Genomic DNA, 19,510 nt, shown 5'->3' on the forward strand with positions numbered 1-19,510 from the left:
AACAAGGATCGCTGAGCCTTTTCTAAGTACAAGAAGTTCGTTTTATTTGCTCCGCCCCAAACTGGCAAGCAGTAGCTCATTACAGATTGCCCCAATGCTATATAAATGCTCCTAATAAGGCTTTTGTCTAATACATGCCTGAGTTTTTTAAATATCCATATAAGGTTTCTCACTCTAGCCGTTACCAGTTCTATATGCTGGTGCCACGATAATCGTTGGTCAACCACTATGCCCAAATATTTTGTAGACGCGACTTTTTCTATAGCTTCACAAGAACACGTATCGAGATTAGCACAGGTATGGATTTTAATTGTAAAATTGTTGTTGGGCTGAGTGGTACTGTTTATGGTGAAACAGATGTAATTGGTTTTTGTCATATTAAGAGTGAGCAAGTTTGAATTAAACCAGTTTGCTATTTTGCGAAGTCCCTTTTCTGCAGAGTTACGTACAGATTCCGACGAATGACCAGTGAACACAACTGCAGTGTCGTGAGCGTAGCAGAGGACGTGTCCATTTTCTAGTTTCATTTTACATAAACTATTAATCAACAAATTAGCTTACTCATCAGAAAAAAGCTTAATTAAGTCCATAGTTGGCATTGTTGTGCGGTATTGAGAGAGAATCATTTAATAACCTATTCTGACTCATTAGAAGACAATATCGTTGTAATTACTTACTTAATCACAACTAAACAATATTTGTCTAAGTGTGGGTGTACTGTAAACATCTGCTTACTCTTTGGGAATATACGGTTGATAGTATTTTATGTTACGTGTTGTAAAAAGTTTGTGTTCCTCAACTCAAAGACTAAATCATTTCGTTTCACATGTAAAATAAATAAAAATAATTTGATGATTTTTTTAAAAAAAAACGGCATTTATGACCGATATCTGGAGTGTGCCAAAAAATCATAAATAATTAGTGCTATAACCACCTGTAAGGATATTACGGTTTTCCTTGCCGTTTAAAAGATAATTCGATTTTTCATACAAGTTTCATACAAATTTTTCGAAAAAGAATTATAACTCCTTCGTTTTTGAACATAATCAACTCGGGTGTCATATTTGTACATAGTAATAACTAAAAGAAGCAATATTCGGCAAAAAAACTGACGCTTGCAAAGAAATCCCTAAGTCTATGAAAGCCGATTTTCAGCCCACCGTGTGTCGGTTTGTTCGTATATATTGTAAGTATTCAAAATAGATTGAGGGTTTGGTGTTGCTAGGTCAATATAGAATTGTTATAGAATTATTAGATGCCATATATTTGTTTATACTATGTGTAGTAATAGATATTTATTGGTGGTTCTGTCGGGGAGAATGCTCCGCAGCACAACCGCATTGAATTAAAGTTTACGACGAAAATAGTGATATAGATATTTTTTTAAATAGGATTAGAATTTTATAGAAATCTTATAGATATTAAAAAAAAATGTATTAAAGATTAGGTGGTTCTGCCCCGACGCGTGACGATGAGGTCGACAATGGAACATGCACACCTAATGCTTATTCATTCTCAAAGACCCAACGTTACACCGGTTATAAACGTTATACTGTTCAGAGAACAGGCAGAGAAATCCACTTCATAGCAATTCGCTATATAAATGTGGAAGCGAAACACTTCGTGCGAATCCTTGGGTTAACCACAACATAGGGGTGGAACCGCAGTCTACGTCTGCTCCACCGATGATGAAAAAGGGAAGTTTCCGCCACTTAATAACGCGTTCAAAACTCACTTGTTTTCTGTATTGTTCTCATCCTCGTCAACGGAGTAGGGCCCACATTTACTCATTTGTCGTACCAATTCGTAATTTTCGTGTTGTAATAAAGCTGGATCGATCTCCCTAGTCAGAGGTACGTATTCCGGTGCACACGCCACGTAGAAGATGTCCTATAGTAAACAATATTATGTTACCACTGATCTAGGAATACTAAGGGTGCCTTCGGATTAGACGCTTGTAGAAGCGCGGCTGCCGCACATATTATTTGCCGCACATATTATTAGGTACAATTTACATTGCGGAACGGAATAGAAGCCAAGTTTTGTAACCATTGCATAATGAACTTTATATTAATCGTGTAATGTACAAACTAGATACGAGTCAAAACACAGGTCGCTACAGGTTCCCACAGATACCATATTGTATCTAGATTGTATGTTACACAATTGACATGAGTTCATTATGCTATGTACAATTTCGTTACAAAAATTCGCTTCTATTCCCTTCCGCGGCAATGTGAATTGAGCCGTAAACAATATGTATATATACTGATGGGTATTTTTGAACAGAGAACCTTTTGTGAAATGCATCTCTATCTCGTATATAATAATAATAAAATTACTGAGTAATCCTATTGTCAATTGAGTGCCCTATGGACAAATTACCACTAATAAATCGCTGAATGCTTCCCGTATTCAATATAATAACGGATTCAGGTTGCCATTGGGCTTGCCGCGTTTCTGCAGTGCATTAGGTATGTTTGCAGAAATGCAAACGGGCGACTTTTATGTAATGATTAGGAAGAAGACAACATCCTTGCTGCGGAGGACTAGGAACAGTTAGTAACAGTCTCCTGAAAATGTTTAGTAACACATTGATGGAACCTATACTTAGGCATGATGTAACGCATGTGGCATTTTTCAAAAATACTGCCGTGTTCCGTAAAAAAAGGCCGTCACGATTTAAATTATTTCCTAAGTGGATAAGTTACAAGAGAAAAGTATATACATATTTTTTAAATTTCTTTTCATCAAACATTTGTTTCTCGGTTTTGAGGTTTTGTCACAAGCGCCCTTTCAACTAATGGCGGCAGAATTAATGTTTATTAATTATGAAAGTTTTTTTATAATATCAAGTGAAGGGACGAACAAGTCGTGGGTCTGGTGATAAGCGACACGCCTGTATATAACAGTTGCAGTGCCATGCAGAGCTTTAAACCGTAAAGACCGGAGGAGCTCTACTGCTACTGCCAAATGCATGTTACTAAAAATGGAGCTATCATGATGTCTAAATAAAGAAAAATGCATTATTATGTTATTATTTAAGTAATATTAAAAAAATACATACTCTACTCCCGCATAACAGTTTTAGGCCTGGTATGCAAGCTGCATGCACCAAAGATCCGTTTGCAACCAATCGTATTTCCAGAAGATCTTCTGCGAATGCCATTATGTATGGAAAAGCGCATACTGTAACAAGTAAGTATTTGTTTACGGTTTTTGTAAAAGAAAAACTAATAATACATCTGCAATAAGAAAAGAAAACGTTAGGATCTACACTATAAGGTTCTAACAATCTGTAAGAGAAATCGCAGTCTTTGAAATAAAAATTTATTCCATAGAACGGAATTAAACCATACATAATAATAAAAACCTTGCCAGACAGCCATAATAATTCATTTGCTTGTTTGTGAAAATACAGGTTGTACAGAAGTTCACATGTAACAAATGAAGTATATTTTTACTGTGTCTGACCAAACACTAGGCGTACGAACGTATTGAAGATATATTATACTTTTGTTTACATAATTTTGTTAATTCAAGGCGTTTTGCTCTCTTATATACTTTGAGTAGTGAGAACCGATTTTTATTATCTCCTGTGTCAAGTCCCGTATAGTGGCGAACTAGGGGATGAATCAGGGTTTGCGCACTTTCCGGTAACCGATTTAAATAAAACTTGGTAATTATATGTAATTCTACGTACTTTTGAGGTCCGTTTTTTTAGTACTCTGTACTGAGATTATTACAATATCAAATGACGGAACGAGCAAGTCGTGCGCCTGATGGTAAGCTAAACGCCTGCCTGTACATAACAGTTGCAGTGCCACTCTGAACTTTAAACCGCAAAGATCTAAGGGGCACTGCCACTGCGCCCGTCATCCTGAGACATAAGTCTCATGTGCCTGTAATTTCAGCAGCACCTTTACCCTTTACAACCGGAACACAGTAATGCTGACATTACTGCTTGGCGGAAGATACAGGTAAGGCGGCAGTACTTCTCTAGATGAACTCTTTCACAAGGAGCTATTCTGCTACTGATCTAAGTAATCTAAAAAAAATGTAAGTCGTATACCTATCGCTGCTGGAACAGTTGTCCAGTGGAAATCGTACTCTCCGTCGCTTTCCAGCCCTTTGCTTGTTAGTCTTTCAAAATGGCATGTATCTAAAACACGTACAATATATTCATGTATTAGTGTTTTTTTTAAATATTATAGTTAGTTTTCTGTTAAGTTCTTGACTTTACTTACGATTGTAGCAGAGTACAATTTGCCCGTCCCTCTCGTCTCCGATCCGTAATGCATTAACAAGAGTTCCTCGTCGGGGGCCTGTGTCGTCTGAACTATCGACTCTCTTTATTGCCTGAAATCGTAGCTTGTATCGTATATTTCGACATAAACTGCATGTTTTTTTTTCATATCAAGCTAGTCTGGATTCTAAAGTGATATATAGAAATTTTACAAGAAAACCGTTGTATTCAATTGGTACTTTACATATAGGGTAAGTGTACCAGTGAATGAAACCTTAAGGAAATTCTCAACTTTTTAAATTTATTAATAATACAATTTCAATATTCTTACAGCCTGACGTCTACCATGGTGACCTCTCACTATTTAAGATTCATTAAAACGATTCTTCAGAGTTGTATTTAGAACAGTTATCAAAATATTTGATAAAATATCTGAAAATACCCTGAATCACCAGTGAATGAACGCCTTTTGCTAGTAAATGAACGCAATAAAACCCAGTAAATGAACACAAATATTGTATTTATGAAATAATAAAAAACATAAATGTTTTAAAAACATTTCACAGTAATTGTTACACTAACTTAAGCTAAAGTTACAAATATATAACAGTGACTGAAGTCATTGTTTAAATCAACCCAAAAATGTATTTCAGTCTTAACTAAACTTTAACTCACAGGATAACATTCTTAAAGTATTGGCATAACATAATTAGGTACCTATTAAAGTTATACTTATCTAATTATTTCAGTCTCAAAATATACACCTAGTACCTATGTAACAAACATTAATAGGAACAACATAATATAATATAAAGAGATCTTTTTTCACTTACTACCTAGCTAAGAATGAAGAAGAAGGACTCACTCTATGTCTTTAAAGCTTACGTCAGTAAAAGAGATCATTCCTCGTCGTGAACAATTTGGTTCATCCAGAACACGTACAATGTCAGAAACATGTACTTCTGAAATATCTGGGACTTGGGGCTTAACAAAACTAACAACATTTTCAACAACTTTCTTCTTTCTCAAAAAATCTATCTTACATTTTAATCTTTCGTCGTCAATCATCAGAATTTTTCCAACAAAAGAACGTATTCTCTTCTCAGTCTTAAACTGCACAATAACATATTTACCACAAATTATATTATGTGGTGGATGATTATCACTGGAAACGGATGTGGACAAGAAATTTCTTTGTATATATTCATTCTCATTTTGCGCGTTTTGATCAGTTTCTTTCTTCTTTTTTTGTTGTAATCGTAACGGTGTGGTGTTTTTTTTCTGCAAATTTTTATTGTTCCGTGTAATTTCACGTCTACATTCAATTCGGGCATCTCTTTCCTTCTTTTTATTTTTTTTATCTTCTTCTTTCTTTTCCTTTGCAATATCTAGTTTTTCTAGGTATTCTTTAAATTTACGTCCTGTTAAACCAAATGGCATGGGTTCCTTTTTCATTGTTTTTTTCTTTTTGGTTTCTATTTGAGGGTAAGATAAAAAGTTTTCGATAGGAACTTTGCGTTTTGGCACAATCGTGCTCGAAGGAGTACTGGAAATATTTAAGTTACTATCGCCCAAGACATGAGTAGATACTACTTTCTCTTGAAAAGTTATTTCGGGTTTATCAGCATCACCATCATGTATAAAGGGATCTATCAAATCACCGTCATCTTTAGAATTCAAAACAGAGGGACCTTCAGAAGAAACTGTGGCAACAAAATTGGTACATTGTGAAGTGTCAGGCATAATTACTTCGCTATGATAAGTTTGGGCAGTTGAACTATTGATGTCACAAAAGCTTGTGATAAGTTCATCGGATGTGATTTGCGAAAACGTATCATACCACGGCAAGGGTATAGGAGATTTATTTTTTTCTTTTTCGATGATAAAGTTTACTATTTCGTCTGTGGTGTCAAACCGTAGCCCAATACCACTTTCAAATAGAATGTCGTCGTCTAGAAGAATACTACAAGACTTACTCAGAACAGGTGGATCTGCTTTAATATTATTTTCATCGGAGCAAACACGAGTTTGTGCTTCAGTAACAGTCACCACGACAGGACTGCTTGGATTAGGTGAGGAAGGATGTTGGTCTTTATTTGATGATTCGGCCAGACATTGAGTTGACGTATTAGATAAATCAAGGGGAATATCTGTGGCTGATGAGGTTTCCGTACTCTGACCTCGGTTTTCAAGTTTTAACTTACATTTACTCCATAAACCGTATAAATAATGTTCATGAGATCGATTTATATTATAAGACTGCATGAATTCGTTTTTGATGATGTGTCCAACTTCATTTTCAATTACCCTCATTGTACTTCTTAAATCATCCTTTTGGTCATCAGAAATGCTCGCATCCATATTATTTTGCTCTTTAGCTATTTCTTGTCTTCTTGTATTGATGCACTTAGAGTAGTCAACTGCATTAGGATCAATAGGAAATAAACCACATGTCCTGAAGGCTTTCTGTATGGTTTCGGCTTTTATTGATTTATCATAAGCTTCCTTGAACTTACCAGCAAAACTTTGTTTAGTTATCGGAGCAGTAGTTTTCTGTTTATGTTTCCTTGCAACTTTCTTCCAACTCTTCTTAAGTGGACCAAAAATACCAACGTCACAAGGCTGAATTATATGCGTAGCATTCGGATGAAGGCAGTACAAAAATATTTTTTTTTCAGAGCAGAAGTTGAACATTTTTTCATTTATATGAGATTTATGCCCATCTAGGAAGAGCAACACAGGAAATTTTGTGTTATTTTGTACGAGCCACTCGTAGAACAGGACTATATATGATAAAAAGGTTTCAGACACCATCCACCCATTATCTGATCAGCCTATATGCCAAGAATCTGGAAAATTGTGAACCACTGCAGGCGGCATCCTCTTGTAAGGATACACTACAAAAGGTGGCACATCGGTCCCATTTGCTGCAAACGTGCACAATACTGTTATGGACTCTTTTTCTGCTGAAGTTGCTATCTCGTACGTATTTTTGTAATTTTTTGGTCCAAGAATGAGACCCGTTTTTGGACATGTCATGATGCCAGTTTCGTCGGCGTTAAAAATACGACTAGGGTCTTCTTTTATATCCAGCAAGTTTTCTTCAGCTAAAAATTTATCCAACTCCAAAAACCACTTCCTTAAGCTTTCCTCAGTAACAGCAGCTCTTGCTTTTGATATGAGTTCAGCATTTCTTTTAGTTACATCTTGGTGTCTATTTAAAAAAAGTGATAGCCACTTTCTACCAGGTCTGTTATCAGTGAATTTGGTATTTCGTTGGTTTGTGTCTAAAAAATCTTTAACTGTGTCATAAACCTCTTCTGGATGCATAGGAAAACCCACTTTGGCTTTATTTAAAATCCAGCGAGCAAGTTTTCGCTCTTCTTCGAAAGGTAGTTCTGAAATTGGGCCCATTTTTCGTTGCCATGGTACTTTATTGTTGATTTTGTTATGTAGAGTTGACTTTGGTATATTATACGCTTTGCTGGCCTTATTTATACTAATTTCACCTCTGAGTATAGCATTAAGTGCTTTCTCCAGTGTCTCTTGGGTGTACCGAAATCTAGAATAGGACTTTTTGATGGGATCCATTGTGCATGCCTAAAACGATAGAAAACTTGTTTTATAAAAACAATATGTATGTAACTATGTAGACTTAGTATAACGGGCCATAAGTCCATTATTGATAGTAGATATCTACTTAATTACTTGGATCACAAAGCAAAATTTGATACCGTTCATTCATTGGTACAATAAAAGTTGAAACACCAGTACTTGAACACGTCAGTTTTTCATAGTATATTCACTGGATTGTAAAAACCAATGAAAGAACACCTATGTTCCAACACTAGCCAGAAGATTAGGAATCAGTTTTGGAACGTTATTTGCAAAAATGAACTTAATATTATCAGCCTAAGTTGGGTTATTAATAAATCTTTGAAAAGCCAACGTTCTAGTGAATGAACCATATGTTCATTCACTAGGGTTTTGGTAATTTCTTGAGCTAGTGCATGAACACGTGTTTTATTTAAATATTACTTACAAAAATGATTAAAATTGTCTGAGAGTATAAGCATTGAGTCATATATAACCTTTATCTAAACAAAAATCTATGTAAACACTGTAAATATGATGACCAAACTACGATAAGAAAAGTAATGTCTTACCTGGCCCCTAAATTCTTGCTCATACAAAAAAATTTTTAGTAGCACACCTCAACTTTCCCGTGACGCCATTTTGCAACTGAGCTGTATTTGTCATCGGAATAAGAATTGCCATGTTCGAAATTATGTTGCCAACGAAAAAAAAAAAATTGTTTACGGTAGAAATTGTTTGTTTTCTTATTTTGGAGAAAAAATCGTGTTTTGTTCATTCACAGGGGTGTGTTCATTCACTGGTACACTTACCCTACCAATGTTTTTTTTATAACAACGGAACTAAATAGAACACGTATTCTATACGATATATATATTTGAAATGGTTTTAATTTCGTTTGTAAGAAAATAAATTCTGAAATAAAGCCAGTATCCTTGTCGCTCGACCGAAGCAAAATAAACCGTATTAGTATGCGAATAATTCGATTTCGAAGAAGAGATTTATCTAAGTGTTGCAACTCATCTAACAATAAATCTAATAAAATTTACAATAACAAAAACTTGTACAAGCTATCGGCGCATAGCCGCAGAAACTTGTTCTACTTTAATTTAGACAAGCGCACATTTCTGTTTGATTTCATTCTATAAAAATGTGCCACTACTAGGCACATGTCACTTACAAAGAAAAACGTGTTAGTGCAAACACGCCGCTAGAGATTTACATAAAACTATCAAAAATTTCCTTGACGGAAGCAAACAGTATGATTAAATTTATTGTCTTAAAATGTTTGCTACAATCATTTCGATTGTTGCTCCATTGTGGTTGATGGAATCAGAACATGTTGCAGGGAAACAAGTATGATCACCTTAATCAACATTTTTTTAGTGCACCGGAAAAAAGTACAAGATCTTAGTTGTTCCACCTTACCTGTCCGTTACTAGATTCTAAAACTTCCCAATGATGTTTATACCCCACCACCATTATTCCTACTTCGAAATCTATTAGCTTAATCAGTACTGGTGATTCACATAGTTGTATATCCTGGAACAGATAAAAAATATACCTAGTTGCGTCTAACCTATTGAATAAATAGAACGTCTTATAAAGTTTTATAAGGGTAGCTTTAAGTGGGATCATCTGTATGTAAGTGGGAATGCCGCCGTGCGAAGAAAACTTTTTTTATTTGTATTGGATACTGGATTCTCACCTTGATATGTGTATATTCGAATCCCATTTCGCCATCAGTCTTTGATTCTTCGATCATCAATAGGACCCTTCTACCAACTGCTACTGCTAGAGTAGTCTTACCGCCTTCACCTGCAAAAGAAAACAATTCATTGATTCCAAAATTAATTTTGTCACTACGAACTTTCATATATGAAATTATCTTCCAAAACGTTTGTGTCTAACCTTGTTCTAATACATCGAAGTAATGAGCAGTTTTCGTCCTCGGTAATCGCGCGTGCTTGCAATCCTGCAGTGGTCTCATGGCCCAGGCTCCTGCGCATAATTCTTGCACTGGCAGTGCGTATACACCCGCACCTCCCGCGCCGCCACTCGTTGATCCACTGCCTACGACTCTGGCGCCCACGCGGAATAGGCCTGCGCGTTCAGTCACCCGAGCTGTGCGTACACATCCTTCCCAACGTAGAACCACTTTTGTCGTGCCACTCTCTAGAAAACATTTTTAAGTCAAAGTATCATTTGGTGTATGGGACATGTGAGAAATAAAAAATACACTTCTTGACACTTGTTTCAAAATTCATGAGCATAATGTACACTAATAGTAAACACTTAAGGAGATCAGTTGATGTTTCTAGGTAGCTTCATGTATGTACCTTCTAGAATGTAAGTATTAGAAGTGGTGGAGAGCAGCAACCGGCCTTCAGCCAGCTGTTCTGCACAAATCGGAGTCGCAGGCAACGGGGCTGACCTCCACACGCGACCTTCCCAGGGCGCTCTTCGTGAACCTCCTGACCCTATATAGCATTAAACAAAAGTGAGTTCTATAATTATGACTTATTTTTATATTAAATATCCATTTGGGTACGTGTTGCTTTAGTGAGCAATTAAAACGGCAAAAGCTGACCATGCATTTTTTTTCCAATACAGAAACTAAAATAGTATGACCCAAAATAATTAACACTGTTTTGTGAAAGCGAGTGACAGTGACAAATAGTGGTTTAGACGGCAAAACTAAAGCGGAAGATTAATACCATTTCTTGTCTTTCTTTTAACGCAGTTAGCCTGCGGGAAAGCAGTGATGTAAAAAGAAGCAGGCGATAAACAAATTTCTGTTGTAGTTAAGCAGGAATTACACGGAACACTTAATATCACCGGTTGTAATCTGACCAGTAGATACGAGACTCGTGGGCGCGTCTCCTCTCAATACAGCGTCTAATTTTAACGCTTGTCCTACGTGTAAGAACCGTTCTGTTCTTGCTGCGCCCGCGCCGCTGGCTCCAGCACCACCAGACCATACATCTGATAGCGCTCGCCGCGATAGCATAGGCTGGAAATAAAACCAGGACCAGAAATACAAAACCACTATAACCTTCTATTCCTAAATATCGTGACTAATGATCGCGACCACTTGTGACCACTGTGTGTTAAATTTACGAGCTGAATGGATTGCTTGTTACAACAATAAGAGATTGACTTAGACAGTACCTACTGTGTCGATTTACAAAATGTTTAAAAAACACGTAATTGGCGCTTTTAATCATGTCCAAATGTCGACCGCAAAATGTTTGGTTTTGTTTAAGAATTGAATTTTGTATTCGTGTAATTTTATGAGACTCACCACCTTATGATCGGAGCAGTGTTCAGCATAAATGTCTCTAATTAGCGTGTCCAAAGTTCTTTGTCTTTTCAAAGCGAAAGTTGGCGTTTGAAAGGCTGCCTTCTCGCCATTCATTAGTTTTACCTAGAGAAAGATGACTTGTTAGATATACGATATCTGTAGAAAATCTCTTTCATGTATTTTTATAACATTTTCCTGTTTTGTAGATATACGTAGATATTTAACGGTATATTTAGCGGCGGACTATTACAGAAACAAAACTTCAGCAAGAATGATAACAATCTGACCTTTATCAAAGCATTGTTAGATATTCTTCAAGGGGAACATAATTCTATATTATACCTTTCTCATTACCTTACTTTATACGAACCCTTTGGCAATCTAATGTTCCATCAATTACAACAACAATACACAACGAACAATACTTACTAATAAAAATTCCCTAAAAAGTTGTGGGTCGTTGAACACCGGCGGACACGGCAGTGATGGCCCGAAAGGTGGTACCGTGTCATCGCTATACACGCTTAATCGATAACCTTCACCTTCCACCTCCGAGACCACTGCGAATATGTCTGATTTTCTTTTAAGGAAAATGAAGTACTTTATACATGGCGCATTCAGGCTAAATGGCGGTATTTGCTAGACGAAGTTGAGACAAAATATTAGGCGAGTTTATCAAGTCAAATACGCGCGCTGCACAGGTACTGAAAATTCATGACAGCGCCAAAGACGTAGCACTATTGCCTCTACGACGTAGCAGTATTTTGTGAAGATTTTGTGCTACACTTGCATATTTAACTAATTTATATCAGTATGTTTTTTTTGTGAATAGTTGGATAAATTTTTATTCTCGTTCATAAATAGAGTAGAGAAGTAATACCTTACGCAATACAGTCAGCGACAAATGTGAATAATATTTATGTCATTGATATATATCCTTCCAATATCTTTCGTTTTACGGCGCAGTAAACTATTGCCAAAGCTGTTATCTCGCTCGAGATAGACAACAATATTACGTGAACAAAAGGCAACTTTGTGGAACAAAAGGGCAACGATGAAGTTGCTACTGCTAGTAGGGTTGTCCACATAATAATCTTTTTTGGAAAAAGAACGTTAGTTACACACGATAGGTATGAAACATAAGTGTCTCTTTAATTCGAATAAAGTATTTATTTATCACATAAAAAAGGTTTCTTCAAACTTTCTGTCTTGAAGTCGTTGAATGCGAGCAGCCTGAGACCCTTTGAAATGAGTCTGTAGGCTAAGAAAATGTTGATTATAAACTATTTGTGGAGACCCTTATAGTTTATATTTTGAAAGATACTTACCTAGTGCTTAAGGTACGAAGGTCATTACGTAGCACGCATTGTCTAGAGTACAGCCTCAAAGATGTGTTCCAAATGTCAATGTTGAAATGTGGTATTGTTAACCGTACTAAAGACAAAAGGATACGAGTGAAGTGACTCTTGACACACAGCGGGTTGAAGGTGTTGTGGACCGAGTCTTCGGTGAATACGATGTTGACAATATCATTGCCGATATGTCGTTTCCTTTCCAACTGTAGACATTAAGAATGGATATTAGTTTCAAATTTAGCATATATCTTATTAGCTGGAAGAATTTAATAAAGACTGCTCATAAAAACAATTAGCAAATACCGACCAAAAACAATTGTTTCAAATTCTAATATATTCTCGAAATGTTATTAGTGCAATGGTGGATAGAACATTGATGAATATGCGCCGATGTGTTACTTTTTCAGAGTGCGAACACCGTAACCCCATATTTTCATATTTGCGCGAGTGGGGAGGTGAAACATGAACACGCGTATGTAAGCAGTACTTTTACCATTCTGCCCGTGGAGTCAAAAAAAGCACAACTAATATTTATTTATATATTTTTGTGAAAGTACTATGTTGTTATAATTGATACACAGATCGAACAAACGCTCATGAAAAAACTATGAAAGTAGGTGGCACGGCAAAAAACCCATTAAAACTAAAAACAATGATCTACAGCAGGCTTATAGAGAATGTGATCACTAGCGCCCTTTATCCTTCAAAACTGGAACGTTGAATTATATACACATTCGGGATCGAGTAAAAATGGTCTACCTAATTTTTTTGCAGAAATTTATCTCAATAATTGTTGGATATGCAGTATGCTCAAAAGACACAACTGATTTCAATAATCATATTTTCTTCGAAAAAAGTCGACATTTACTAAGTTATAAACACTAATTGAAAGGGTTTCACTTAGTAATGTACGGAACTGTGCCCTTATTATATAGGTCAGTTACAATAATTACATCATAAACAACATAAAAATGACACAACTGGCTATGATCGTGCCCTTTACTTCTATTACAAGTCAAGTATTAAAATCCACATTTAAGTAAGTTATGCCACTTAAGTAAATTATAGTAGTATTTTTTGTCTACTTAAGTTAGAAGAGAAACTTGAGGGTTTTTTAAATGGTTCATTAAAATACAATAAAGTTTATGTATAAAATGTGTCTTATGTATAATTTAACATTAATAAACTACGTAATATAACAAATATATTTCAACTATTCTTTTGAACAAAAACGTATAAAATTTTTAATCTCATCTCGAAATTTTGAATTTGATGATTGTGCCATTTTTTTGACTCTGCCCGTATTCGTCTCGCGAGTCGCCTTACTCAATGCCAAAAACACGTGTGTCAGCATTCTTACATGAATATTTCGTTGAATATTTTGAGGCGAGTAGCGAGCACAAAGGGCACTACTAACATTTTTATCAAAATCAAGTTACAAACATATTCGGAGTCAGTAAACAAAGACCAATCTAACTACTTTTTTTTGTAGAAATACATCTCAATAATTGTTGAATATATAGCAAGCTCAAACGGGATAACTGACTTCAATAATATGATTTTTTATATTCTATATTCTATTGGAGATAGGGTCACACAAAGTACGCTTTAGAACCATTCGGCGATTTAAGACTTTTCTAACTAAGTAATTGAAAACAATCACTATCTTGTACACCTTCTAAACGCTATACATATTATTATTTAGATTACCTGTTGCTTATTATCCTTGGAGAAAGGCAGCATTGTAGAGACGTGGAACATAATCTCATGCCCTTGGTGCATCGTGTAGATTGAATGGCTGCCAGTCATGTCACCTACAATGTTAGCAAACAACTTTACTTGCCTTGTAAACACAACGCCTTGAACGAACAAAGCACAATTTATAAGTAAATAAGTATGGCTTTGGGACATTCTTTCTATTCGAGAAATTTTTTCTTTTTTTACTTTTGTACAATGTATAATAATCATTGTCTAAATAAATTTAAAAATACAGAAAGAGAAAGGAATCGAATCGTATAATTCGCGGAAGTAAGCAGAAGGTAGCTTCATTCAATTCTAATATTAAAATTCGGATGTTTTTTGAAAGGAACCTTCGTAACTAATGATGGAAAAATTTTTGTTTGTAACGGAAAAAGTTCTCAGAATATCTTTGTTCGAAGAGGGTCGTCAAACTGCCCAAGTTTGGGTCACCTTTCGCATAAGTAGGTAGGTGATCTCCTTAATCTTCGAAATTATATTTCTTTCCTATATTTAATGTTACATTATTGGCAAAATTTTAGAGAATTTAACTTCTCGTACGATGCCTTTTTTATTAAAGAATAATTGTAAAATGGTCGATATATATACTTGTGTAACCATTCCAGATAATACATTTTAATTGTTCGTTCCAATTATCTAAAATTCATTACATTACCTATTAGAATAAGCTCAGTACAGAGTACTAAAAATTTGATTTTGAAAGGCATTCATCCCCTAGTTTGCCACCCTAAGAGGTGAAATATTTTCTTCAATTTTAAATTCAACGGCTAATGAGGTACCCTCTTTCCAATAAAAGAATCATCGAAATCGGTTCACAAATTATCGGGTAATATACATAAAAAAAACATGCAGTCGAATTGAGAACCTCCTCCTTTTTAAAATCCTGTTAAAAGTAATGTTAATATACAATTTTAAAGAAATGGTTAATGGTTCAAGTGAAATAAGGATATATTTAATGGGCTAGGTATTCAAAATGGTTTCTGACCTTTAACGTCGAGGCCGCCTCGAAAGCGGTTCCAGCTTCTTAATCGAATCTTGTCTCCCAAAAGTGAAACAAATCGGTCCCATTTCTCGTCGCCTTTCTCTGAAATATTCCAATACACTCAAAAAATGTCCAAATCGAATTTACTGTCATAAATCAGCGGTCGAGTTGTCTCATCAAGCAGCTGGTTCAGGCTTTTTATTAGCACAAATTTCCTTGCGTTTATTTCGCATCACTTGACATAATTAGTTTAGCTATTTTATAAGTACATTAAAAAAAAAAATTACTTATATTCTTAAACTTCTAACTCCAAGTTAGATGTTTAAAGGACATTTTTAAAAAAGTTCAGAGTCATTTTCATAACAACGAAAATATAATTACCGTTAGAAAGCATTTCGTCGTCAGTCTTCTGCCCGGGTTTCATCAACATTATACCAATCTTGAAGTTTACGGACCCCTCTTGCTCTTCAAGTAATAGGATATCCTTTTGAAGCTCGGCACACGTAATCTAACAATCAAATGTTGGGATTTGCTACAGGAATGGCCCCTGATAACATTGTACTTCGGACAAGCTCCTTCATTAGATCTTAACGTTGTTTACGTGTGTCTGAACTATTGCTAAGGTGTTTTTTACTACAGGGTGCAATAAAAATGATGTGGTCTAAATTTGGGCCATAAAAGTAACCACTGCGCTGAATAGCTTGTGCCAGACATATTTTTTTATTCAAAAAAGAACAAAAAGGTTGAAGTTGAAAGACTTTTTGCGAATAAAAATTAATTTATGTACCCTTAGAAGGTTAAGACTCAAAAAAATTTTCAGGTTTATTTGGAAAGTAAAGAAAAATATTTTAATAAATTTTTTTATAATGAAATTTGTTCGATGTTATAGGCACTTTTATAAATGAAATAAAGTATAATATATTTCGTTACACCTTTTATACCTGACACGCGTAATGTAAAAGTTTTGTAACAGAGAGTTGTACTTTATATCAGGAGTTACTAAATAGGAAATTATTTGAGTAATCTTATAAAAACTTACTTCTCTAGGAACTTTATCTACCCTTTCCATGGACGGGAATTGTGCCAGGATCTGTTTCACTGTGGGTCTGGTTGGTGCCTGCCCGCTTCCGCTGCTCCATGCGCTCGGAGGTAAGTAAATTTTGTGTGCGCCCTACGACAGAAGGTATTCTTGCTCTTTGTTCATTGATATTTACTTAGTGACATAATCACCACACATACGCGTAATGATTACGTATTGTCATTAAAAAAAACCTGACTTCGACTAAGTTAAAGATAAAAAACAAAGCTCTCCGACGAGGTTTCTCCGCGAGACCTAAGAGGTATCTTTAATCTGTATGCGCATAACTACAGCAAACCGTAGAACACGCATTTGGAATTTGTATTCCAATCGCAGGTTTTGGTTGTACAAGCAGAACATCACAAAATGAATAGAGCAAATATATTCATTTTGTGATGTTCTAAATAAACAACAGATGTTATTAAAAACTTCCCATTTTAATATCCCGTTTCCAGGTTATAGTGCGAGATTTCTATTCGGTCCATTTCCGGAGTTCTCGCAGCCGTGGAAGAATGTACCGGAAATTATACTTGTACTGCCATTTAAAGAGCTGCTAAAAGGACACTATTTCCTTGAAATGCGATATCTTGTGAGATTTCAATGTATGTTTTACCTTTTTCTATACATATATGTATTTACCTGTTAATGACTGAATTCGGGAATAGGTCGAATTAAAGTGATGTCACAGAGTTGGAAGTGTGTTTATAAGCTCACCATCTTGTTGAAGAGTATGGCTCGTAAAAGGCCGGCACCCCCTTCCTGCACGACACTCAGCAGATAAGGTTCCCGCGCCCCGTCCACTCCTATGTAGTTCTGATGCACTGTAAACATACATTACTTAGTTGTGTTACCTTGCTGGCTTAATGCACTGTTAATATTATGCATCATTTGTTGTTAGACATATCGTGCCCTCATACTGATTTGGCAAACAAATTATTACTGCACAACAATGACAAATAAAGATAAATTAAGCCAAGTTTTGATGTACGTACTACTTAGACTTAAAAATTTTGAGTTCACGCAACTAGTCCTAACAATTCCCGCAAATCTTATAAAGTTTTGAGGAAACTAGTAGTTGGCTTAGAGTTTCTAAGCGCTGAACATTCGTTTACATTAGCCAATTCGTCGTCAGAAATAGTAGAGCTTTCGCAGCGGTAAAGCGAAAACTATTTTGTGCCTGCAGAGATAAGCAGCTCTTCATATGATTTAGACACATTTCAGAAGCAATAATGTTTAAGATTAAGCAAGTATGTCCTTATTAAGTAATTTTCTGTTTAATTTATATATATATATATATATACATATATAAAAAATTATAATAATTTAATTTAAAAAACAAGTTAAGGTCAAGATTTATGTGAAAAATTACCTAGTTTAAGGTTTTAACTTTTTTATTCTATTCAAACAAACACACGGTCCACCTTACAGTAGTTACGGCAGCATAAATTTGTGACCCTAAGAAAGTGTCTCTAATGTAGTAAATACTTCGCAAGCACTGGTTCTTCTTGGTTATCAATAAGTGCTGACGTGTGATGTAAATAGGTAGGGCGGTGCTACAGTCGATGCCCTAAGATACCTGACCCGTCTACTAGGTCTGGTGTTGAATAAACGTAACCTTTAACCTGTAAGCCGTAAAATTAATTTTGGTATGATTTCCTTTTTGCGTCATTTTTAAGCAATTTTGATATTTAACCAAAATGCTGGAATCCATTTATACATTTCTGTTGAATGCGTAAGAAGGCTCTCAGAATGAAAAGGTCGGCTAACGGTCGGTAACTTAGGGCATCAACTGTACATATCCAAACAGGTTCTATACAAATAGGTAACCCTACCACTTGTAAAACCAACATATATAGAAACTCAAATAAATAAACCAGGCGTATATTTTACCTATACAGTTATAGTCGAAGCTACAGCGAAGTTTGAAAAGTAACAGTTGCACCTCTCAAGTCGCCTTACTGTAACTTTGCGGTTTCTGTCCATAGCAATTTAAGTGCTTTTCTATTAACTTCAGAATTCCTCCTCGTAGAATCACTTGGTCTAACTTAATGTTGTAATACCCTGGTACTTTAATTGTGAAGATTTTATTGAATTTATTGTAAATGTAGATTTTCTTCAATAACTCTGGCTCGCTTGACGGCAAGTGTTATTTCTCTAGGGACTCTCGTCAATTTCGAATATTGTAGACAATATTCGTAGCGGAGAAGCTTATTTGATATCTAATTGCGTTTGCTTCGCAATATTAGGCAAGCATTATTGTGCGAAACTGGGTATCATTAATAATTGAAAATGTTCATAATGTGAAGTAATTGAATGTGTATATGCATTTGTAATTATTCTATTATAGAGATTGAGAACAGCGCATCATTGAAAATCAACCGAAGTTAGAGTAAAGCGATTCTTTAGCAATTGTGGCTTTGGAACTTTGTACCACGGCTTCAAAACGTTTCAATACAGACACAAGCTCTGTAAATAACAAATCACATATTTTTATTTATTTATTTATTTATTTAAACACTTTATTGTACCACAAAGTAACTTACAAATTTTCAGAAAACAATTGAAGTATTTGTGTACAAAGGCGTTTAAAGGTTTAAAGGTTTTTAAAGTAGAAAGCAACTCCATCTTCACTCGAAAGAGTGTTTCATTTGTCCATAGATAACTTTTGGAACTGAACATGTTTAGTGCAATATTTAAACTGAGATACAAGCGATTTATCAACAAATTCAGTATAGAGTGAGCGTGCGAATGACGACGGAGAACTTGTAGAAAACTAAAGTTGTTTGCAACCTCGTAGATTATCAATCTTCCACATTAAATTGAATATTCAATAACACTTTATGAAATACGGCGTTGAGATTTAAGATTTGTTCAATATGTTTTTGAATGTTTTCATATAAAACTTCTCTGGGTAATTTTCACGTTAGTTTTCTCTACCGAATTTCGGTGGCAATTTTAAATTTTTAAATTTCTAGAATATTATCATGAAATATTATTTAATATTCGAGTGTAGTATTCTGGTACACTTTCTAGCGAGTGAAAATTGTTTCTGAACTACGTTACTGTATCTATCTCGTTACAGTTACAGCTAAAATTAAAAGCTAGTTAATGAGTACCCGGCTTTATGTTATTAATTTACATTTTTATGACGGAAGTTTGCAAGGCAGACAAAAATACAGTAACGACTATCCAA

The 19,510-nt window shown here is 35.2% G+C and overlaps 1 protein-coding gene across 1 annotated transcript in view; it reads right to left on the reverse strand.

Annotated features, from left to right (window-relative positions):
• Positions 1–19,510, reverse strand: part of LOC113233296 (GTPase-activating Rap/Ran-GAP domain-like protein 3) — a 60,544-nt gene that overhangs the window by 8,576 nt on the left and 32,458 nt on the right. The window contains exons 5-21 of the mRNA XM_026468366.1: positions 17,032–17,138; positions 16,279–16,410; positions 15,621–15,747; positions 15,243–15,341; positions 14,210–14,313; positions 12,597–12,702; positions 11,574–11,716; positions 11,145–11,267; positions 10,679–10,853; positions 10,180–10,320; positions 9,752–10,015; positions 9,549–9,658; positions 9,269–9,382; positions 4,248–4,359; positions 4,073–4,162; positions 3,068–3,189; positions 1,736–1,890 (exon numbers count right to left, since the gene is read on the reverse strand). Of these exons, the coding sequence (XP_026324151.1) occupies positions 1,736–1,890; positions 3,068–3,189; positions 4,073–4,162; positions 4,248–4,359; positions 9,269–9,382; positions 9,549–9,658; positions 9,752–10,015; positions 10,180–10,320; positions 10,679–10,853; positions 11,145–11,267; positions 11,574–11,716; positions 12,597–12,702; positions 14,210–14,313; positions 15,243–15,341; positions 15,621–15,747; positions 16,279–16,410; positions 17,032–17,138 (2,224 nt within the window). The remainder of the gene's footprint in view (positions 1–1,735; positions 1,891–3,067; positions 3,190–4,072; positions 4,163–4,247; positions 4,360–9,268; positions 9,383–9,548; positions 9,659–9,751; positions 10,016–10,179; positions 10,321–10,678; positions 10,854–11,144; positions 11,268–11,573; positions 11,717–12,596; positions 12,703–14,209; positions 14,314–15,242; positions 15,342–15,620; positions 15,748–16,278; positions 16,411–17,031; positions 17,139–19,510) is intronic.

Source organism: Hyposmocoma kahamanoa, unplaced genomic scaffold, assembly GCF_003589595.1.
Source record: "Hyposmocoma kahamanoa isolate Upper Pololo Valley unplaced genomic scaffold, ASM358959v1 78, whole genome shotgun sequence".
In the NCBI taxonomy this organism is placed as follows: domain Eukaryota; kingdom Metazoa; phylum Arthropoda; class Insecta; order Lepidoptera; family Cosmopterigidae; genus Hyposmocoma; species Hyposmocoma kahamanoa.